The following is a 25,150-nucleotide window of genomic DNA, read 5'->3' as shown; positions in this document are numbered from 1 at the left end:
CATTATTACAGAGTGCGGAGGTATAGCCAAAGTTTTATTATGCGAAATGATTCTCCATACTCCCTTATCTCCACACATACCCATTCTCTGCACACAATACTTTGTCATTATTGTGGAGTGCAGAGATAAAGTCAAAGTTTTTATTGTAGCATAACGATTTCATTATTAGCGTTGATTAACATTTTAATATTAGTAATCTATGCTCCAGTATGTTGTTATGTGCAGATGGACAATGTATACAAAAGTGTAAAAAACAATGAACGAAGATTTTACTGCACAAATTACTTTCCACGCATCACTTTACTTTGCCATAACAAAAACTGGTTGCGGGAAAATGTTTATGCATGCATTTGTTGAATAAACAATGAAAATAGTATTTTATAATACTGATCGATTTGCTAAAAAGCAATAATCATTATACAATGTCGATTTTCCAAATAAGTGCTTACATTGACCGAAAAAGAAAATAGATAAATCTGCAAATTAAGCTACGAAAATATTTTTAAATTAAGGAAATATTTTTTGGTTTGCAAAAAGATTAGCAAGATAAGATTTTACACCTAAAGTAAATCAACAACTAAATCAACAATGATTTACTTTGAGGTAAGGTATAACCAATGGATTAAATAGAGTGGTATAGATAAATGTCACACATGGAAATTAATTTTGTTATTTTTGAATTCGATGAGGAACTAAGGTGAAAGGCCACAACTTAAATTTCTTCTTCTAATGTCCAAATACCCTAATACAATTTACAAAACACATCTACAATCACAAATATATTTGCCAAAAAAAAAAAAATCAACAACAACAACAGTGAACAGTGGTCTAAATCACTAGATATTGTCCATAACATAAGTGACTTAAACTTCATTAACTTTTGGCTTAAGCTCATAAGGAGAGGAAGCTTAGTCAATGGTGGAGACAAATCTACTCTCCTCGTGGTGCGCTAAAATCCCATGTTGCGCCATGATATCGTCATCTACTTCATTATCGTCCTCCTCAACATTGATGTCCTTTTCCTGAACCAATTTATCCACATGAAAACTCAACATTTCATTTTCCAATTGTAGTCGCTCTAGCTTCACCTCCAATATTGTCGTTTTTTTATTATTTAAAAGCTCTAAACGAACATGTGGTTAAGATAGAATCATCTCAACATGTTTTGAGACCAAAGCAATGGGAAATTCTATAGCACTAGCCATTTTAACTAAAGAAATGTTGAGATCCTGCTCTGTAACTCCATGACCGCACTCCATAAACTTCAAACTGTGCCACACCTACTAATAAACTCGGCGAATTATAGCTCTAATATATGACTCAATGCTTGTAAAGTTGCTCGAGCAATCTAAATATACCACTTATCTAACTTTCCTTGATTTTAAGCCTCTGTCTTCGCCATTAATGTCGACTCCATCCACAGGTACCAAACAATCAAGAAAACTAGAGGTGATAATGGAAACTCTGCACAATGTAAATGTTCATTGTCCGAAGGACATGCGAAGATGGGGTATGTGCGGGAAAACGAGAATGTAGAGAGAAATTTATACTGTTGATGCATAATTAATTTAACTATGAACAAATTTCGAATTAATATTATTATGTTTCCTTGCGTGAAGTTGTCCTTGTGCGAAGCTTTTACTGTTCGAAGGACGAGGAATGTGTAGGAGAACGAGGGTGCAAAGGGAAAATTAATTTTAAACTATTTTCCATTTAAAACTTTTACAGATTTCGTTGTGCGGAATGAAGGATGTGCATAGGACGAGATATGAGGGAACTTTATAACTTTAATTCGTAATGTAATGATATTTCACAGTTGCCTATTACGTATATATTTGTTCTAGCTTTGAAGTACAAAGAAATTGATTGTGTGGCATTGTATGTTGGCTCTCAACTTTTCCATACTCACTCTGCACAATTAAATAAAATTCCACACTCCCGCACATGTTCCAAGGAAAAATCTAGAGTGCGGAGTCTTCAGTGCAAAAGAAGTTGATTCTCCTACAACGCAGGAAAATCACTATTCTTTGCACTTCCACAAAAAACTTTCATTATGCAGAGAGTTTTGTGCGGAGAGTTTTCATTGTGCAGAGAGATTTGAGCAGATAATTTTCACCACGTAGAGAGATATTTCATTGTATGAAGAGCTTTTCCGCACTTGATCTGTGAGAGGTGTTTGCCAACATTTGTGTTTCCGTGGAGAGTTTTGTGTGAAGAGATTTCATTGTGCAGAAAACTTTCATTGTGTAGAGTTTTGTCCGCTCTCCACACAACCTTTACTCAATTGACTAGCGACATTCAAATTACAGAGATATTGATTATTTAATATTAAAATATTACCAATACTATATAATAACAATGATGCTAAAGAACTGTGCAGAGAGAGAATGCATACAGAAGTGTGAAGATTAACTAACAATAGACATAGCATGAAGATATTAAAATATTACCAATAATATATATACTAAAATGCGAAACATCACAACACACTTATATATGTTATTAGCAAATGCTCGTACGAAAAACTTTCATTATGCAAAAAGGGGACAAAAGGGAGGCCTTTCGGGGGCAGGGAGATTATGATATGATTGGGATAGCGCAAAGCTATGGAACTTAGTCTTCACAAAGGGTCATTTATCGAAAATGATACCCGGTACGTCCGAGAGTAACCAGCATATTTGTGTCTGACCTCCTATAAATCTTCCTCATTATTAGATTTAGATTAGGGTTATAGAACGAGAGATTCTTCCAAATCCGAGGGAAAATAGATTGACAACATGCAGGGATCCAATTCTGACTTCCAGGGAACGAACTTATAGTTCTAACAGCTGGTAACGGGTCGAGCAAATAGAGCCTCTTCACCTTCAACTCTCGAAATGTCATCACATCAGAAGAACAATGGATTTGTTTCTCCGAACTCTTTAGTATTTCGAAGAGACCATTGTTTCCATTTTTCCTTTCCCTAACAACTTTCATTATAAAAAACACAACCTTTAATCAATTAAGAAATAACAAAGACATGAACTATACTACATAATAATGATTCCTCTAGTTACCAATTTTCTACCCTTACAAAATTCAGCTCTATTTACTAATCTACTACCATTACAAAAAAAATCATAATTAGTTATTTTTCTTAATTATAATAAAACATTACTATCAATCTTATTTCCTAAGAAATTTAGGTTTTTGAATTCTTTTTATCAACTAGTTGCTTTCCCGGCAATTATATACCTATATATATCAATCAATAAAGAATTTTAAATTACCATTATAAATTGGAAATAATTTTCAACTATCAATTTAAAGTGTTTTAAGTCTCATAATTAAATTATATTATTTTAATATAAATGTATACTTTGACATTAGATATCGTGAATATTTTGAACAGCAAAATCCGATCGCCAAATTATTTGAACAATTTCCAAGATAACACCATCAGATCCACATATGCTTTTTGTTTATATTTAGGCACATGGCATGCAGTTCGAGTTGAATATTTGAAGTCAAATACTTCGACCTTTCTGGGTCGACTAAGAACACACTATTATTCCGCGTCTTCATATTAATGGCGGTGCTTCTCTCTTTCCAAACTGTCTGCCCTCTCTGTCCCTCCACCTCTCAGCCCCTCTGGACCGCGACACATGCAAAACTCAGCCCCCCGGACCGCTTTTCCCCGCCACATGAACGCAATTCCTATGCTCCCGCTCGCTGCAACTCCATGGCCGTCGGTCACATGCTAGCCCGGAGATTTGGCCTACCTCTACTAAACAAAGCCGTATCCAGCCGCAGGGCCATCACCACACAGAGGTTCCCCAGGGCTCGAACCGTCGCTCTAGCGGCCTGGAAGCAGGAGGTTCTATGGGCGGAGGCCCCGCTGGTGGAGGTTGAGAGGGCGGCCGAGAGCCTGTACCATGTGGTTTTAGATATCAGCGACAATCCGGAGCTCATGGAGGGGCACACAACCCCAGGGCAGTTCGTGCAGGTTAGGGTTGGAGATAGCAAACCTGCGTTTCTAGCGATAGCTTCACCGCCCGCTACATCTAGCGGAGGTTCTCTAGAGTTTTTGATTAAGTATGTCGAGGGATCCACGGCAGGGTCTCTGTGCAATCTTCGTAAAGGGGATACGGTGGAGTTGAGTCAGGTTTTAGGCAATGGTTTCGATATTCGCCAAATTTCGCCCCCCGAGAAGTATTCAACAGTTTTACTTTTTGCTACCGGCTCTGGCATCAGGTTTGTTATTCCTTTACTGTTTTTTTTTTTTCCATTTCTTTTTCGTTTTTGGTTTGTCTTTTATGTTAAAATTCTGCAAAAATATGGTTTATTTTGTTGAAAAGTGATGATTTTAAGCGTTTTATGTTTTAATTGTTTGCTTGTTTCTAGCGTTTGTGTCAAATGCCTGCAAAATCTTGATTTCTTTGTTGAATGTTCTAAATGTACGATTTATTCTTTTATGTGCTTATGTTGAATGCCTGCAAGATCTAGGTATGTTTCCATTGAAGTAACGATTTTGAGTGGGCTCAAATTTTTCTGTTAAATAAAGTTTTAAGGTCCATGTTGATCGATCCGTGATTTATATTATAGATCTATTTTATGTCATGTAAATCTGATGGAAAACTTTAATGCAAATGTAAGCATTAAACAGAACTTCACTTATGCAAACTATTTATGCAAATGTAAGCATTAAACAGAACTTCACTTATGCAAACTATTTAAATCTAGTTGTCCAGATGCCATAGCTAAAAATGACTTGCTTTCATTATAAAATAAGCATAGGGATAAGTTAAGATATCCCCCCTCATTACAAAAAATAATCTCACATAACCACATATGCATGTAGTAAATAATCACCAGCAAAATTCAACTAACAATCATTCTTTAAATAACACAAAGTTCCAAATTTTTAATCTCCAAAGCTCTAGTATAAAACCTTCGCTCTTCATTTCATCTGTAATATAGCTCATTCAATCCAAATGTTGAACCTAGACGCTCTAATACCAGTTTGTAACATATTCAGTTCCCTTAATGACTTACATAGGTTACAAGGTACCCAAAATTTTCTCCTTCCTTTTACTAGCTTGACAATAAGCTTTGATACCACTTTGCCACATACCCTTATTAAATTTATCCTCAACACACTTGCAAAAACTTGATTTTTATCTCACACATTTTGTCAAACACTTTACATGGAAACATGTCTTCAAATGCTTTGTACACAACCAATTGAGTATTATTTTTCTTATATACATTTTGTCAAACATTTTGTATGAAATCAAATCAGAGACATTGCTCCAATAATATCCCCAACCACAAAACAACAATTTCATTGGGGCATTTCATCAAACAAAATGAATGCAATGGATCATTAAACCATTTAGGCATTTCTTCAAACACTTTGCATGCAAACTAATATAGCAAATTCTTTAGGGCATATCTCCTAAATTATAGCAATCCAAGTTCTAAAAACTGAACCAAATGATCAATGGGAGTTCCCCTCACTATGGTTCAGATTTCAACTTTTGGAACCACCTAGATGAAAAGTTATGGCAGAAATGCTAACATGACCTGTTTGATGCACGATTTTAAGAGAATTCAAGAAATTCGACTTCCTATGATCATATCTCCGAAAATATCGTGACCCAAGATCTAAAAGTTAGACTAAAAGATCAGAGAGATTTCCCCTCACTATGGATCAAGTTTTAGCTTCTAGAACCTCCTAGAAAAAAAGTTATAGCAGAAATGTCAACATGACATGTTTGATGCTCGATTTTAGGAGCATTCAAGAAGCTCAAGTTCCTCTTATCATATCTCCTAAAATATTGCGTCCCAAAATCTGAAAGTTGGACCAGATGATCAGCAAGATTTCCCCTCACTATGGACCAAGTTTCAGCGTTTGGTACTCCCAAAAGAAAAGTTATAGCAAGAATGCCAACATGACCTATTTAAAGATGCATTTAGGAAGTCCAACTTCCTTTGATCATATTTCCTAAAATTTTGTGACCCAAGATCTAAAAACTAGACTAGAGGATCAGCAGGATTTCCCCTCACCATGGTCCAAGTTTCAGCTTCTAGAACCTCCCAGAAGAAAGGTTATAGCAGAAAAGTGAGCAATAGTAATTCCAAAGCCTTGCATGTCCACGTGCAACATATTAACTTGCACCTAAAAATCAAGACATCTTTCTAACAGCCTCAAGGTAGAATTTCAATACGATCCAAAAATAGTCAAGGCATTTTGCCTATTGATTCCATACAACGATTTCCTACAACCATGCAAAATTATCACAGAGCTATACATTAATTTCAATAAAGAACAAGCCTCAGGGGTTAGCTCAATTGGTCGAGTTCTCGTCGCTAAAGAACCTCGCCAATGGGAGGTCACGGGGTCAATGCTCTTCAACACGCCCTCAAGGTTAGGCTTTGCTAATAAACCAGCAGAAGGTGATCCCTTAGGGTGGATCTACCTAAAGGTGGGACTAACAATGGCTAAAACTAAAGGTGGGACTTCGATTTTCCACCCAACCATAGACTGGTTGCAGCTTGCATTTCTTGTAGTAGGAGCCAAGTCCATGATCCAAGGGGATTTTTCAAGCAAACTCGACTAGAAATCATGCTCACAAGTTTGGCTCCTTGCTCCCAAAATCCAATTTTGACCTCAAACTTCTTTCATTCAACAAAAAGTCAACCAACTCTTGTTGTTTGAATGCCTTTTTATGCTTTTCCTTGTGTGTCTCTTCATGTTCCGCATGGAACGTTCTTCCAAATCTTTCTTGCTAACTGCACATTTGATTAAGCAGTGGTGCCAACTAACACCACTCGGGTTCCTCTTCCTTTCCCCCCTCAGATCGTGGATCTGTGGCTCAACTCTTCAAGCCATTCAAATAAATTTATAATCATTTATAATCAAAGTACAATTATATTACAAAAATAAGGGGGAATTTACCAGGAGTGTTACACAGCGCACATGATTTGGGTGGACATTCAATTAGCTAATATATAGAGAGAGAGACCGTGTTGTGGGACATTAATTTAATCATTTTCATACCTTGTACCTTTTTGGAAATAGATATTAAGCAAGATAGAAAATATCCAAGGGCTTGGAGGATGCCCACACAGCTTGAGTGAGCCTATGACCACTTTCAACTCACTAATATATATATATATATATATATATATAAACAACAATGTCTCCACTTGAGGTTGATATACAGGTGTAGAGGGATATTCTCATTGATATTTGAGCACTCTACGTGAATTGGAGTTTGGTGATCTACTTGACTGACCTCTTGTATGTATAGTGTATAGTGCATATGACTACCCCATTTCCTGCACTAACTTAGCAACAAAAATTGGAACATTTGGTTATCTCATGTTTGACAAGTCAAATAGTTGGCAAGGTCCCAAGCAGTCTTCTAATCGCATGTTCGGTAACTCGTTGAGCATAATCAATTTCGTCTTGCAACCAAAGAAGATGAGCCCTTGCTCCCAGCTCCATCTGCTCCAAAATGTCAACTTTATGTTGCGTGTACAACTGCACTCTCATTCTGCCTTGGATTTGCAGCAAATAAAAAGGTGGCCCAATTGCATGTTGTTCACTAGGTGGATGTGGCATGCATAGCAGCATGAGGTGACATTACAATGATGAAAGACAAAGCAATCACCTGTCTATTGTGTGCTGATGCTACAGATGCACCAGCACAAGGTGGCATCATAATGATGCACAATGGCCTGTTCAGTCATGCATGAGCACCAGCAGAAGGTGACATTATAGTAATGGGAGATCAGACTCTGGGTATCACTTTAATTATTGTGATATAAGCAGTGTTGCCAGACTCTTTCAAGTCCGAGTGAACTCCAGATTCTGATGCTGCTCTTTGAGGAAATCGAACGAAATCAGATCAACTCAGTAAGTCTGATCAGAGAGCCTCAGCAACCAGACTCAATAGTACATGTATAAAAGGCATGAAGAGAAGAAGCAACACTCATTTTGCTTGTTTTTCTGACCTGATTTCACAGCAGATTGCCAATAAGAGCTGTCAACAGTGCAGAATCCATGACGTTTTGCAGTTTGTAGTAAGATCTATGTACTTTGAAATAAATTATTATTGAAATTTTTGCATTATATGAACATTGTAAAGTTTTAGTTTAATGAAAATATCATTTTGTCCTGAATTCTAGTGTATTTTGTGTTTTTTCAATTGCTTCAGTGAACCCCCTGAGCTTTTCCCCAGTCCGTACCAACTCTGACTCAGCCTTTCCGGGCCATCCTCGGCATTGAGGCTGCTAACTTTGATAAGGAGCATGATTTAACATGATTTGCGAGTTAAGGTGAACTTCAAAGCTAAACAATCGTGCCCACCACTCACCTTGTCTATGGCAGGAAAATGATTTTCACCATAGGGACTTTGGAAAAAACAAGCTACTCAGCTGCCTCTAACAGAGAATCTCTCCTCCAAATACGACTTTGGTCGAATCTCATAAACTGAGAATCCAGCATCTTTGAATGAGGTGTTTTAGATAAAACAGCAATAGGCTTGATGATTTGCCTTCAAAATAACATCATGTTTTCTAATTTTTAAGGTACAGGATAGAGACAGGAGAAGGATAGCAAATAGAGATAATTTTCATATTTACAAGTGGATAAGTTAATAGTTATTTTATTAGGATACATGTGTGCCACAGTAGCTAAAAACATATGTATATGGAACTTATTTTATAATGAAAGCAAGTCATTTTTTCTTTTCTGAGGGGGGATATCTTAACTTATCCCTTGCTGGCTTATACTTTTTTTTTGATGTTTTGAGAAGTTGTCATACGTTGATGAATAATAGCATAGGCATAATAAAATGCAAGAGATGGAATAGTGTAGAAAGGCATGTCCATCAAATAGATATTAAATAATGATATGCCAAGATGCATGAGGGTATGCTAAGTGCACACAGTAATGGATGTGAAGGCATAGAGACTCCGACTAGTCCGTTGTCATAGTTTGATTAATAGTGGTTAATGATAAACATTTAACCAGGAGCAGGTTGATAGCACAATTGGGAAGCAAATGAAAGTGTTGTATGTAGTCTTGAGGGACCGAGATTATGGAAAATAAGGTGCTGATGAGAGAATGACATAGGTGATATCTATGCCTGTTGATATACATGTTGTGACAATGTGGTGAGTACATTAATAAGAGGTTTGCTACCATTCAGTGGTCTTTTCCAGATAAGTGTTCTAGAAATTATTGATTATGATTATTGAACTTTATGCACACTTAAAGTCTTGTTTGAATGCTTGATTAAGTACATGATATGAGTATGTGCTTATGAGATTGCATGAAGGAATGATAATGTTTTAAGACAATGGCACTAACAGAATGTGTGTTGAGACAACTAATATGCACAACAGTGCAAGTGTGTGCTAGTTGTAGCACTATGGCTGATGACTATGAGCTGATTGCAAACTATGTCATGGTTGCTAGCCTTGGTAAAAGGCTGATTTCAAAATTATATGATGCTAGTCTTGGTAAAGGGTTGATTTCCAATCTTGTGATAACATGGTTATAAACATGCTTATGTGTATTCCCGATTCTTGGAACATGTCACTGACATGATTTGTTTATGTTGATATATCTAACAACTGGGTGTGTGTGACAGCACATAAGAAGACTCAATTGCAGCAAGAAGTAAAAGTATGGACAGTGGTATGGTACAACATAGCATGGACCAAGTCCATCATGAACAAGAAAGGGGAAATTCCCTTGAAAGAGTAGATCCCTCCAGGAGTTATTTCGAGGGATGTTAAAATTTTAAGGTTGCCATAAAACCTTGGAAGAGACTTGGTCTTATATATATATATATATATATATAGGGCGGTGAAGGACACACTAAACACTAGAACTCATGGGATTGAGTTGTTGTGGGTTAATGAATGTTTTATATGTTTTCTATTTTATTGATTGGCTTCATATTTTCTTTTTTTTGTTTTCACTGTTGCCCTTGAGCATGGCCATGCTGTTTGTGTTGTTGTGAACTTTTTATTTTTCCTTGCTTCTTCTTTATTCTTGTCTTTGTGTTTTTGTCTTAGTGGTTGTTGAGTGTGGGGAAAGGAAAGAAAAGGAGCTCTGGAGAAGAGTTGAAGTAGAACCCAGCCAAAAGTGCAAGATTTTGGTTTAAACCTTGTGCATAGATAAATGGCAGTAAAAGGGCAGAAGAAGATGATAGAATGACTAAGATGGGCCTGACTGAGTCCACTTGTAATAAAATGGGCAGCAATGTAACAACCATGGAAATGGCACAAAAAGGAAAGTTTTCCTAAACTTTAATACAACATGGCTGAAATATGTAAGGCATAATGACATTGTGTGGCTTGACAGGTCATTAGTTGAAAACCATCATAGTAGCACGGTAAGTGATCAATCTCTAAAAATATGATCACTGTGTGAATGACATGGAAGCAGAGTTTGTATTTTCCACAATTGGGTAATGCAACAAGGTTATTTAATGGGTTCCAGGTTGCGTGGAACATCGTTGGGCAAGTGGGCAGGGATGGCCATTGTTGATGTTTATGTTATATTTATGATCCTGACAATTGTGGTGAACATGAATGAAAAAGGACAAAGGCTGAAAACTGATAACTTATGAACATGATGGATGAGGACATGCTAAGTTGAATAAATTGCTAAATATTGCAACATTAGAAATATCAGCTGATAGCGCTGATGATGGCAACAAGGAAAAAAGTAAAAGAAAGGATTTGGGTGAAAAATTCCTTTGGCTGAGTTTGGAAATTGTTGTTTTCAAATTAACGCATGCTCTGCATGGATACTAGGAGGTTTTTAACCTTTTTTTCAGAAAAGAAAAAATGACTTGCTTTCATTATAAAATAAGTTCCATATACATATGTTTTTAGCTACTGTGGCACACATGTATCCTAATAAAATAACTATTAACTTATCCACTTGTAAATATGAAAATTATCTCTATTTGCTATCCTTCTCCTGTCTCTATCCTGTACCTCAAAAATTAGAAAACATAATGTTGCTGTTTCATTAAAGGACTGACTCATATCACTACAAAAGATAAACAAACCTGTAATGTCCATTCAGAAAGAGAATACATTACGACAGGCTTAATATTTTTCCTTGATATCTGAATGTGTCCCAAGAGCTGAAAAGTGTCTTTTTCATATGTAGTATACTTGATCATACCTAGAACAGAGCTGCACCCTTCTTTTGACATGATCTGCAACCTGATTTTGTACGCGATAAATATGACAAATAGATATCCTTAAAAATGTCCTGATCAACAACCTGATCCTATTCATCCAGTTATAGAGCTCGGGAATCTCGAGAATGTTAGCCTTGTTAACCCAGTCAATGATCATTTAGAGTCCCCAAAGACTACTATTTCATCAATGGCAAGCCAGTTGATGCATAAGAGGACTCCCCACAGAGCAAGAAACTCTGCTCTGTTATTTGAACCCTTACCACTGAACCATATAAAATGATAGTAATCACGGGGCTTGATAACAATAAACATCCCACTACCACATACCTTTGACGTTGACGCATCATCGAAAAAGCGAATTGGGAAAGAGGCCCATATGTCCTTAAGAATGCACCTTCTGTTGGGTGGCTTCTCCTTAATCGGGCCAATCTCCAAGAAATATGCCAGGATCTTAAGGCATGCCACCCTATAGCTGTTAACTAAGTGTTCTCAAAGATCCGAGCATTTCTTGCCCTCCATAAACCCCACATAACGTAGAAAGGCAAAGCTTTATATTCTAACCTTAACACTGTCTGACACGTGAATGTGCTACATTTCGTGAACATGTTAATTATGAAATGAATGCATGCAATACCATTTTATTTGACAAGTTATTGTTGGGAATCATTCTTGTGGAAGGATGATTGGTTAATGCTCATAAAAATCTGATGAATATATGAATGACATGTTTGGGATAATATAATGAGGTTATCCAATGAGATCCCTTGTCATGTAAGGGATCACGTGATTATGACATTTATGTGCCCATGTTTATATTATGTTATGACAAGGAAATGTTGAAGGTTAGATCAATAGGTATAATAACTAGTAACTTGATCCTTTGGTCAAATCATGAGCCACATATGCCACTGGGTGCTACCTTCGGCTAGGAAACCACTCAGTGCATATAGTTTGGCTATTACCACCACCAAAGTGCTAACTAGCAACTTATATACTTGCCGAAAAGGACACTTGCCTTGTTGGAGGTGTGATGATATAGGGACAAGCAAACTATCTAGAATTGGGGGCTGCCTGGGCTTTGGAGTTGTGATGACGAGGAAGTTGTGATGATAACAGAGTTGTGGTGGTAAATAATATTCCTATCGACAAAAGAATACTGGGATTGGTAGTGCCCACACTCACTGGTAGGCGACGAGGGGGGGGGGCTTATCTGGACCTGTACGAAAAGACTGCGTGGAGCAGTATAACTACCATTGAGTGCTTTCATCGATTGAGAACCACTTTGTGAGATGTAATTGAAGACGAAGCCGACTCGAAACTGTGTGGAGCACACACAACACTGAGTGCTTGCTTCGGTTAATAAACCATTCAATGCAGAAGTAAAGAGGAAGCCACAAAGATAAGTATTGGTTATCAATTTAAAGAAATTTCTGGTAAGATTATGATTTAATTTGATTTAAAGTTTTGATTTGTAATGATTTGAGTTATGTTTATGCTGTAATAATTATATTATGTTCTAAATTGGTTTAAAATTCTATGATTATCTCTCATGACATATATGTTTGTGATATAGGTGAAATATTGAGTTGTCCAACAATAACATATGGGGTTGAGTACACGGCAAACAACAACAACTTGATGATATCAAAATGCACAGTGACATACTGGTCATGAAGACCTCAGGAACGTGGCCATTGTGGTGATGCTGGAATCAAGTGATATGCACTGATTGCCATGAGATATAACATGATTGATATGCTGTGTTATTGAAGCCAGGCAGAGGGGTGCCTTGGCTATGAAGACTCTTTCTGTGTGAGGAAGCCTTGCCAAGGGATGGATTACCTGAGTGACTTGGAAACAGAGAAGGGGATGCCTCTGAATTTGGAAGACATGTGACTGCACAGAAGAAGAACCAAATCACTTGATGGAATGATAAAGTAGAGAAGGGAATGACAAAATTGAAAATTGAATTGGTTTCATAGAGTCATGGATATACCTTTTGGAATCAAGAGTGCATTGGGTGTGTCGCGGAAAGCAATGAGCTAAAATTGTCCTTGAAGGGGCACTGAGCACATTAGATGACATGGCTGAATATTGGCGGTGGATTGCCCTTTGGAGTCAAGTTACCGAGTAGGTGAAGGTGCAATTGAAGCACGGTAGACCAAATGAAGCCACATGGGAGATGGCTGATCAAATGAGGGTGTTATACCCATTTTTGGGAGCTGAGTAAGTAACTATAAATGTAATTGTAAATATGTAAGAACTGTTTATAAAACACATTTTTGTTTTAGTATTTTGCTGCTAAGAACACCAAGAATGGTGTTCCCCTTAAGGGGGTGGGATTTGTAACACCCCTGGTGTACTCCCCTTGATTTTTGTAATATAATTTTACTTCAATTATAAATGATTATAAATTTATTTGAATGGCTTGAAGAGTGGGACCACAAATCCATGATCTAAGGTAGAAAAGGAAGAAGACCCTGATTGGTGTTAGTTGACACACTGCTTAATCGAATGTGCAGTTAGCAAGAAAGATCTGGAAGAACGTTCCATGAGGAACCTAAAGAGATACACAAGAAAAAGTATAAAAAGGCATTCGACCAACAAGAGTTGTTTGGATTTTTGTTGAATGAAAGAAGTTTGAGGGCATAATTGGATTTTTGGGGCAAGGAGCCAAACTTGTGATCATGAGTTCCAACTGAATTTGCTTGAAAAATCCCCTTTGATTGAGGATCTAGCTCAGGGGTGACTGTCACGAGAAATGTAGGTTGCAGTTAGTCTATCGTTGGGTGGAAAATCGAGGTCCCACCTTCAGTTTCAACCATTGCTAGATCTCAGATAGTGTTATTAATTGTGAACTATGAATATGATGATTAGTCTTTTATTGAAATTAATATATAGCTCTGTGATAATTTTACATGGTTATAGGAAACTGTTGCATGGAATCAATTAGAAAAATTCCTTGATTGTTTTGTGGATTATATTGAAATTCTACCTAGAGGCTGTGAGAAAGATGTCTTGATTTTTATGTGCAAGTTAATATGTTGCATGTGGATATGCAAGGCTTTGTGATTACTATTGCTCACTTTTTTGCTATAACCTTTCTTCAATGAGGTTCTAGATGCTGAAGCTTGGACCATGGTGAGGGGAAATCATGTTGATCCTCTGGTCCAAGTTTTAGATTTTGGGTTGCGAAATTTTAGGAAATATGATCAGAGGAAGTTGGGCTTCCCAAATGCATCTTTAAACAAGTGATGTTGGCATTCTTACTATAACTTTTCTTCTGGGAGGTTCCATGAGTTGAAACTTGGTCCATAGTAAGGGGAAATCCCGCTGATCATTTAGTCCAATTTCAAATCTTGGGTCGCGATATTTTAGGAGATATAATAAGAGGAAGTCGAGCTTCGTGAATGCTCCTAACATCTTGCTTCAAATAGGTCATGTTGACATTTCTGCTATAACTTTTCTTTTGGGAGGTTCTAGAAGCTAAAACTTGGTCCATAACGGGGGGAAATCTTGCTAATCATCTGGTCCAACTTTCAGGTTTTGGGTTGTGATATTTTAGGAGATATGATCAGAGGAAGTCAAGCTTCTTGAATGCTCCTAAATCGTGCATCAAACAAATCATGCTAGCATTTTCGCCATAATTTTTCATCTCGGAGGTTCCAAAAGTTGAAACTTTAACCATAGTGAGGGGAACTCCCACTGATCATCTGGTTCAATTTTTAGAACTTGGACTACTATAATTTAGGAGATATGTCCTAAAGAATTTGCTATATTAGTTTGCATGCAAAGTGTTTGAAGAAATGCCTAAATGGTTTAATGACCCATTGCATTAATCTTGTTTGATGAAATGCCCCAATGAAACTGTTGTTTTGTGGTTGGGGATAGTATTGGTGTATGATAATATTGTTGTAGCTAATATATGCCTAATTGCACGCAAAGACTTTGAAGAAATGTGTTAAGGTGTTTTATTAGAATTTGCACACAAACTACTTGATAAAATACCTTAAAAACAAAAATCAAAAGTTGCATGATTGAGTGGTATATTTTAGTTAGTATGTTACAAGCGAAATTAGAGCCATGCCTTCAATTTGATTTCATACAAAATGTTTGGGAAAATGTATACAAGAAAAATACTACTCAATTGGTTGGATATATCAAAGTATTTGAAGAAAGGTTTACATTTAAAGTGTTTGACAAAATGTACGAGAGATGAAATAGGGTTTTTGCAAATGTGGTTAGGATAAATTTAATAGGAGTATGTGACAAAGTGGTATCAGAGCTTATTGTTAAGCTAGTGAAAGGAAAGAGAAAATTTTTGGTACCCATAACCTCTGTAAGTCATTGAGGGAACTAGGTATTCTACAATGGAATCCTCTAAGCATTTGGGGGTGTTAATTTTAGGCAACGATGATATGTTCTATGCTTTAGAGCAATTTTACTTCAATTTCTTTATGAGCCCAATATCAATTTCAGTTTAGCAATCACATAAACATGTAAGTAAAATGCTGATAGAACATAAGCATAAACAGTAGAAGACAAGCCAAGACAAGAGGGGACACAAGATGTGGCACAAGCTAGGGACACCCCAATGTGGGGAAACCCTTGATTAAATCTTCTTTTAGTCTTCAATAGTTCAGCAGAGAGAGATAGTAAAATTTACAAATTCTGATAATTTATGACAACAACAAAAGAGCCCTAACCAGAAAAGTCAACGCTGGTCAACATGGCAGATTTGACCCTCAAAGATTCGGTCAACTTCAATCAACTTTGGCCTCCAAACAACAAGATGAAACAATCCTCAAAACAGTCAAATTCAGCCTAGTCCATGCCTGGTCAAACAATCAAACTGTGGTTAGCCCTAACCACAGTCAACGCTGGTTAAACAAAGGTCAAACAACCTCGGATTTCGTGCCCAGAACTGCGGCCTGCGCAAACAGAAATTCCTCACACAAAACCGCAGTTAGATATGGTCAACACAGTCAAAACAACCTTCTGGAAATTACCACAGTCAACGCTGGTTAAACAAAGGTCAAACAACCTCGGATTTCGTGCCCAGAACTGCGGCCCGCGCAAACAGAAATTCCTCACACAAAACCGCAGTTAGATATGGTCAACACAGTCAAAACAACCTTCTGGAAATTTGGTCAAACCTGGTCAACGCTGAAACAAGAAAAAAGACTGTCCTTTCCTTTGCACGTGTGGAGAGAGAAGCTGCCTTGAAATGCGTACCCAATCAGATGAGGAGAGAGAAATGTGAGATGATGAGTGATGTCCAAATGAGGATGAGGCATCATGTATTTATAGGCTAACGTTGAGGTTGAATAGATGTGATTGTTGGGCTTCTGAGCCTACGTGAGTTTGTTGGCTGACCTTGACAATTTGTCAATAATCAAAATAAATTCGTAACTTCGTTTGTCCATGTCAGAATGCGAGGATCTTTAGATCAATCCTACACCTCTCGGAGAGAGGAATCCAAGAAAAATATCAGCTGTCATAAATTAGATGACCTATGTGGAGTTTGGCCTGGTTGCTGTAAAAATTTCTGTTTTCCCACCTCGGTTTTCAGTTTCTCCTTATTTCTCCCATGTAGTTAAATGCCCATTCCCATAATCATACATTTAACAGACTGAAAAAAATAAATATTGCTGAAAACACAAATTCTGGAAATTTTTCAGAATGCTGGAAATTGCAGAATTAAAAATCAGCAATTAAAAACAGCCATTAAAACACATTAAAACACTGATATTTTTGGTCAACTTGACCCTGGAAAAACCCCCTACAACTCTTGGGGAAAACCAGTTTGAGAGCTCTTCTTTATTTCTGAAAATTGTCTTTTTACAGTGAGAATTATTCAGCAAAAAATCAGCAAGCAAATTTACAACTTATCTCCTTTCCCGTGCCTCACAGCAATCTGGAAATTACAGCAAACAGGACAGCAATAAATGCTGTACGACCTCCGTTTTGTGTGCAGAAAAATCAGCAAACTGCTCCTCGATTTTTGTGCAAAAATCTGCCTTTCACTATGTGCTGAATCAGCTGTACAAATCTGCTCAACTGCTGCCTTGGAATGTGTGCCAAGCTGCTGTCTCCTTCTCCTCCCTGCTCAGAAATCTCTCTTGCTCTCTTGCTCTCCTTCTCCCAATCTGCTCATGAAAGAATGAATGACCTTTTCCTCCTTTTCCTCCTTTAATATAACTCCAAGTGACTTTTGGGTGATCTCTAAATCCAATGGCTGAAATAGATTTAGATCAATGGTTGAGATTAAATGCTTATTTAAATCTCACTTTCTATTTTTTAATTCACCCCACTTTAATAAAGACCCACTTAGTCATTTATTTCCAAAGTCACTTTTCCTTTCTAATTTTTCATTGACTTTATAAAAGTCACTTTAAAATTAGACTTAATAACTTTATCACTTAAAGTCACTTTTAAATTAGATTTAACTTTATAAAATTATAAAGTCACTTTAGGAGAAAAATTAAATTCTTTTGGACACTTTTCCCTAGGCCAAAGATCAAAGCCTAAGGGAACCACCTGTCCTCCGGTACCAAATTTCAACACTCCCTCTTACCGAGGAAGGTGTTCCTCACCACACCCATCTTGTCTCTGAAGTAGACATGCTTGCCCCGTGGTAAGGCTTTGGTAAGGATATCTGCAACCTGCTCATCAGTGGAAATATACTCAAGCTTCACAGCTCCCTTCTGAACATAGTCTCTGATGAAATGATATCTGATCCCGATATGCTTTGACCTGTCATGAAATATTGGATTCTCCGTGAGTTTATTGCAACTCTGATTATCACAGTAAATCACTGAAGGTCTCAACGGCTGACCAAATAAGCCAAACAACATCTTGCGAAGCCAGATGGCCTCACAACTAGCTAGACTGGCTGCCATATACTCCGCTTCCGCTGAACTCAGTGCTACTGACTGCTGCTTCCGGCTGAACCATGACACTACTGCTGAACCCAACCCAAAACAACACCCTGAAGTGCTCTTCCTATCAGAAGCACAACCTGCCCAATCAGAATCAGTGTATCCTGCCAATCTCACTCCATCTCCCTGCCTGTAGTCCAGACCATAATCCACTGTCCCCTGCAAGTACCGCAAAATGTGTTTTGCAGCCACCCAGTGAACCTTCCTAGGCTCACACATAAACTGACTCATCGTGTTGACTGCAAAACAGATATCTGGTCTAGTGTTGACCAAATACATCAAGGAACCAATCAACTGCCTGTACAATGTGGGATCCACCAACTCGGAATCCGAAGCACGAAGCTTCTTCCAGTTGGTGATCATCGGTGTCGACATGGGTCTACAATCCTCCATGTGGAATCTGCTAAGGATGTCCACAATATACTTCCCCTGCCCCAAGAAGAAATGCCCCTCCTCCTGCCACACCTCCAAACCCAAAAAGTAATGCATCAAGCCGATGTCCTTCATCTCAAACTCCGCCGCAAGATCTCTCTTGCAGTGCTCTATGAGTCTCTCTGCACCTGTAATGATCAAGTCATCCACATACAGCACCAGAATGAGAGGCTCCTCACCAATCACAATAAAGTAAAGGTTCGGATCTGCCTCACTCTTTGTGAAACCCATCCCCTGCAAGTATGCATCTATCCTGGAGTACCAAGCTCTGGGAGCTTGCTTCAGGCCATAAAGGGCCTTCTTCAACCTGCACACATGGGACTCCTTCCCATGCACCTCAAAGCCCTGTGGCTGCTCAATGTACACCTCCTCCTGTATGAAGCCATTGAGAAATGCGGTCTTCACATCCATCTGGTGGATCTTCCAACCCATCTCTGCTGCTATCGATATAATGGAGCAGATCGAAGTATATCGAGCCACGGGAGCGAAGGTCTCCTCATAATCAACTCCCTCTACCTGGGAGAACCCTCTAGCCACAAACCTCGCTTTGAATTTCTCAATGCTGCCATCTGCAGCATGCTTTACCTTGTAAAGCCATCTGGAAGTAACCACGGATTTGCCCTCAGGCCTCGGCACCACCTCCCAAACATCATTCTTCATGATAGAAGAATACTCTTCCTGCATGGCCTCTCTCCAGACCTGCTGGCTAGCTGCCTCCTCATAGCTAGAAGGCTCAGAGTCAAGGATGCTGGTAACCATCGCCATATAGCTACAGAACCTCTCAGGTGGTCTACTCTCTCTGACCGACCTCTTCGGCTCAGCAACAGATGTGGCATCTCTCAAGGTGTCCTGAAGCCACTTGGGCTTCCTCTTCCCTGAGCATGCTTCTCCCATAGGAGAATGAAACTCCTCCTCCTCATCACCATCAGTAGCCTGAACTCCTGACTGTCTGTCTGCTGTCCTCCTGCCTGCACCTGAACCTGTAGAAGCTGAGGTACCGTGTGAACTGTCCATCAGTGGACTCCCTAGTGAACTGCTCTGCATGCTGCCCGGAGCACCACCCCTCTGGCTCGGCGAGCCACTGCTCACTGATGGACCTGACATCCTCATAGATGTACCTCCGGATCCTCCTGATCCCTGCCCACTGGATCCTTGCGACTGACTCAACTGCTGCTGAGGGTCTGGCTGATCCAGATACTCTAACTCCCGTGACCTCCTAAAGGCCCTGTCCTCCTCGAACTTCACATCCCGTCTGACAACAACTCTCCTCTGTGCAGGAATGTAAATCCGAAAGGCCTTTGAGGTCTCACTGTAGCCCACAAAGATACCCTTCTCTGCGGTGGGCTCTAGTTTGGTCCTCTCCTCCTTGGGTATATAGGAGTATGTAATGCATCCAAAGATATGAAGATGACCAAGATCAGGTTTCTTCCCAGAGAAAGCCTCCTCAGGAGTCATGTGCCCCAAGGCACGATGCAGACTCCTGTTCTGCAAGTAAACAGCTGTGTTGCAGGCCTCTGCCCACAAGAACAATGGCAACCCCTGATCATGTATCATGGCTTTGGCAGCCCCTATGATGGATCTGTTCTTCCTCTCTGCAACTCCGTTCTGCTGGGGGTTGTAAGGAACAGTAAACTCCCTCCTAATGCCTGCCTCCGCACAATAGTCAACAAACTCTCCAAGGGTGTACTCTCCTCCATTGTCCGACCTCAAGGACTTGATCTTTCGACCTGTCTGAGTCTCCACAAGAGCTCTAAACTCCTGAAACCGCTTGAAGACCTCACTCTTGGTCTTCAAAAAATAAATCCAGGTCCTCCTGGAGTGATCATCAATGAATAACACATAGTACTCATATCCACTCAAGGAAACATGAGACATCCGACCGCTCACATCGGAATGAATCAAATCAAGTATCCCCGTCGCTCTGCTGTCACTGCTGGGAAAAGGGGATTTGGCAAACTTGCCCATCGCACAACCTCTGCAAGTATCAAAGTGATCAGTACTGAAATCTGGCACACCTGTAGTGATCTCCCGCAATGTCCTCAAGGCTCCATGATACATATGTCCCATCCTGCGGTACCAAATCTCACACAGCTCAGAACTGCTAGCTCTGCTGTCGGTACTATTGCTCAATGCCAAAAGGGGTTGGAATGCAAACTTGTACACCTTTGCATGGCGTACACCTATCACTCTAGCTGAATCAGCTGGAGTGCCCCTGGGATACATCAACACCTGTCCTCCCCTGAACAGTACCTCATATCCTCTGTCCTCCAAAGCTGAGACGGATATGAGGTTCTTCTCATCCCTGGCACATAAAGAACCTCTGACACCTTCAAGGGAGGTTTGGACTCCCTCTGAAATGTCACTGTCCCCACCCCGACTGCTCTAACAACTCTGTCATCACCAAGTACTACCTCAATATCAGTGCCACTCTCTGAAAGCTCTGAGAAGTACTCACGGACTCCTGTCATATGACGTGAAGCCCCACTGTCCACATACCAGATACCTGAAGATGCTCCGCTAATCGAGGGAAAAGCATGCTCCCTCTGAACCTGTGTGGCAGGTGATCCTGCACTAGAGGACTCACACATAGTGAACGCAAACTCCCGGTCAAAACGACCTGCAAAGTCCTCAATCTCTGCTGAAGCTGCCACGTCCTGGTTCTTCCCCTTCTTCTTCTTCTTCTCCGGACACACAACTGCATAGTGTCCCATCTTTTGACAATTCCAACACTTCACCTTGGAATAGTCCTTCTGTGTGTTCCCCTGTTTACCTTTACCTTTGCCTTTGCCCCCACCACCGCTTGTGGAAGCCTGCTTCTTCCCTTTGCCTTTCTTGCCTCCTGCCACCAGTGCTACGTCCTCATCCTGCTCAACTGGCTTGGCTGCCCCAAGCTGTCCTTTCCTGATCTCTGTCTGAATACAATCATCCCAAAACCTCTCCCATGTGGGAAGGGTCTCACGTGCACAAACCCCATAAGCAAAGTTCAACCATGAACGGGGGAGGCCATTCACTGCAATCCGCACCAACTCAGTGGATGGAATGGCCTCTCCAATCGCTGCCAACTCATCTCTCACATTGGTAATCTTTGTGAGATATCCAGCTGCACTATCGTTCCCCATCTTAATGTTCTTCAGCTTCTCCTTCAGGACCATCTTCCGGTTCTCATTGGTACTCTGGTAGAGATTGGACAATGCTGTCCACATCTCATGGGCATTGCTCTTTCCTCTCACATGAGGAATGCAATGGTCTTTGATTCCGTCTGGAATCAGCCTCTTACCCTTATTGTTCTTCTTTTTATACTCAGCCAACTGAGTAACATCAGTGGGCACAACAACAGGGTTCTGTGCGGTATGCACCATGATATCCCATACTTCTGCCTCCTCAAAGCTACTCTGCATTTTCTCCTTCCAAACGCTGTAATTTATATGCCCATCCAGCCTATCCTCCACCCTCAATCCCAATGACATCCTGCTGTCCTAAAACTGAAAAATAGCACTGCTGTAGTAAAGATAAAACTGCTGTTTATGAAAAAATCAGCTTGCTGGAATTTTCTGAGTGAAAAATCAGCAACTGTAATTTTTCCTTTTTGCTTTCCCAAACTGCCCTTTAGCACTCAAGCTCTGATACCATGTAAAAATTTCTGTTTTCCCACCCCGGTTTTCAGTTTCTTCTTATTTCTCCCATGTAGTTAAATGCCCATTCCCATAACCATACATTTAACAGACTGAAAAAAATAAATATTGCTGAAAACACAAATTCTGGAAATTTTTCAGAATGCTGGAAATTGCAGAATTAAAAATCAGCAATTAAAAACAGCCATTAAAACACATTAAAACACTGATATTTTTGGTCAACTTGACCCTGGAAAAACCCCCTACAACTCTTGGGGAAAACCAGTTTGAGAGCTCTTCTTTATTTCTGAAAATTGTCTTTTTACAGTGAGAATTATTCAGCAAAAAATCAGCAAGCAAATTTACAACTTATCTCCTTTCCCGTGCCTCACAACAATCTGGAAATTACAGCAAACAGGACAGCAATAAATGCTGTACGACCTCCGTTTTGTGTGCAGAAAAATCAGCAAACTGCTCCTCGATTTTTGTGCAAAAATCTGCCTTTCACTATGTGCTGAATCAGCTGTACAAATCTGCTCAACTGCTGCCTTGGAATGTGTGCCAAGCTGCTGTCTCCTTCTCCTCCCTGCTCAGAAATCTCTCTTGCTCTCTTGCTCTCCTTCTCCCAATCTGCTCATGAAAGAATGAATGACCTTTTCCTCCTTTAATATAACTCCAAGTGACTTTTGGGTGATCTCTAAATCCAATGGCTGAAATAGATTTAGATCAATGGTTGAGATTAAATGCTCATTTAAATCTCACTTTCTATTTTTTAATTCACCCCACTTTAATAAAGACCCACTTAGTTATTTATTTCCAAAGTCACTTTTCCTTTCTAATTTTTCATTGACTTTATAAAAGTCACTTTAAAATTAGACTTAATAACTTTATCACTTAAAGTCACTTTTAAATTAGATTTAACTTTATAAAATTATAAAGTCACTTTAGGAGAAAAATTAAATTCTTTTGGACACTTTTCCCTAGGCCAAAGATCAAAGCCTAAGGGAACCACCTGTCCTCCGGTACCAAATTTCAACAGTTGCCAATTTTAACACTCCCTCTCAACTAGGGAGAACTCCACTTGCTAATCCATCTGCCAATTTGTACTATCTCTGCCATCCATGCATTGCGCCACACTACTCTGCTAAACTATGGAGAAGAAGTGATCGAGAATGTATCATACCATTCTCTATTGACCCGAAGTCAGTCCCAACCAAAAGAGAGTGTCTCATACCACTCTTTACTGACCCAAAGTCAGTTCCAATCAAAAGAGAGCGTCTCATACCACTGTTATTGACCTGAAGTTAGGTCCCATTGATCCCAGATCAATATCAGACATCCTAGCATAGGGAGTATGGTAGTACACGATGTGTCCATCGGTAGTACTATGGTCTCTATCCTCATTTCCCTACTCATTGGCCAGATGAGAGGTACTTCCCATGAGTCCCAAACTGCATGGGTAGGATGTCTCGACAGGAGAAGGATGAACCACTTGTCCTGCTCACATGTCGCCGAGGGGTATCACAGGGGAAGGATGAACCACTCACCCTGTACATAGCAAACCACTAGGAGAAGGTTGAACCACTCACCCTATGGTTGCTCATTGCTCCAAGAAGTACCCCAAGCCCCCCGGAGCTCCCAGAGCTCGATGTACATCTCATATGGGACCCTCATAAGAGGGTCTCTCCACGACTCCAAGTTGTTCTCGGAAGGCCAAGAATTTGACCTTCCCCGGGGGCTTTGTCAGAATATTGGCGACCTGCTCATTAGTCCCTTATTGCCTTATTTCTCCTCGTTGTACCATATCCCGGATAAAGTGGTACCTGATATCTATATGCTTGGAGCGATCATGAAACATGGGATTTCCTGATAATCAGATCCCACTCTGGTTGTCATAGAGGATCACGGTGGTATCCAACACATGTCCAAATAGCTCACTAAAGAGCTTCCTCAACCAGATAGCTTCACAAGAGGCCATACTAGCAGCTATGTATTTAGCCTCGGTGGTGCTCAAGGCAACTGATTTCTGCTTCCTGGTCATCCAGGATATCAAAGCAGAGCCCAAAGAAAAACAACATCCAGACGTGCTCTTGTGATCCACCACACTGCCAACCCAATCAACATCAAAATAACCATGCAGCCTCACATTTTCGGCAGTGTATCTCAGTTCATGAGTGATTGTGCTCGAAGATATCTCAGAAGATTCTTGGCGGCAATCCAATGTATATGATGAGGCTCAACCATGTATTGGCTTAATGTGTCAACTGCAAAACATATGTCTGGATGGGAGTTCACCAAGAACATCAGTGCTCTTATGAGTTGATGATACTCTGAAGCATTTCCCAATTCAGGTCTAGCAGCACTGCCACATAACTTCTTAAAGTTAAGTTCCATCGGAGTAGTCATAGGCTTGCAGTCCACCATTCCAAATCTTTCCAATATCTTCACAACATATTTTCCTTAAGAGAGGAAAATTTCACTTGGCTTTTGCTAGATCTCCAACCCTAGGAAATAGTGCATCGGTCATTGTAATCTACATCTTCCTTTTGAGAGAAACCTCGAGCAACAAAGCGAGCCTTGAACTTTTTTGCACTTCCATAAGCTCCATGCTTGATTTTGTAGAGCCACTTAGAACTGATAACCGATTTGTCCTGGGGTCTAGGGACCACATCCCATACATCATTCTTCATAATTGACTCGTATTCTTCATTCATAGCATCCTTCCATACTTGTTGCTTCACGACTTCTTCGAATGATAGTGCTCATGGCGGTCAAATATCCTTGATACCTGTTCAACTTCTTGCTTTCACAGAAGGTCCCCCTTGGTGCAATGTGCCTCTCAGCATCTTCGAGAGTCTCTCTAAGCCATGAGTGTCTCCTCTTGGAAGAGGAAGGCTCATGAGGGAGTGGATCAATAGGATCCATAGTTTCGTCAACATCAGGGATTGTT

General features: G+C 39.7%; 1 protein-coding gene across 2 annotated transcripts in view; it reads left to right on the top strand.

Annotated features, from left to right (window-relative positions):
- Window positions 1-3,463: 3,463 nt before the first annotated feature.
- The window catches only part of LOC149177784 (fruit protein pKIWI502-like), a 78,062-nt gene continuing 56,375 nt past the window's right edge, over window positions 3,464-25,150 (top strand). Inside the window, exon 1 of one of the 2 annotated variants that reach the window (XM_089420204.1) lies at window positions 3,464-4,233. In XM_089420204.1, the coding sequence (XP_089276330.1) occupies window positions 3,569-4,233 (665 nt within the window). In that variant the 5' untranslated portion in view covers window positions 3,464-3,568. The remainder of the gene's footprint in view (window positions 4,234-25,150) is intronic. The other variant, XM_089420203.1, reaches the window with a different exon arrangement.

This window comes from Pinus tabuliformis, chromosome 4_1 (genome assembly GCF_031772625.1).
Source record: "Pinus tabuliformis cultivar Carrire ecotype Pingquan chromosome 4_1, CPIR1, whole genome shotgun sequence".
NCBI classification, from domain to species: Eukaryota; Viridiplantae; Streptophyta; class Pinopsida; order Pinales; family Pinaceae; genus Pinus; species Pinus tabuliformis.
This window is presented reverse-complemented; position numbering and strand designations above follow the sequence as displayed.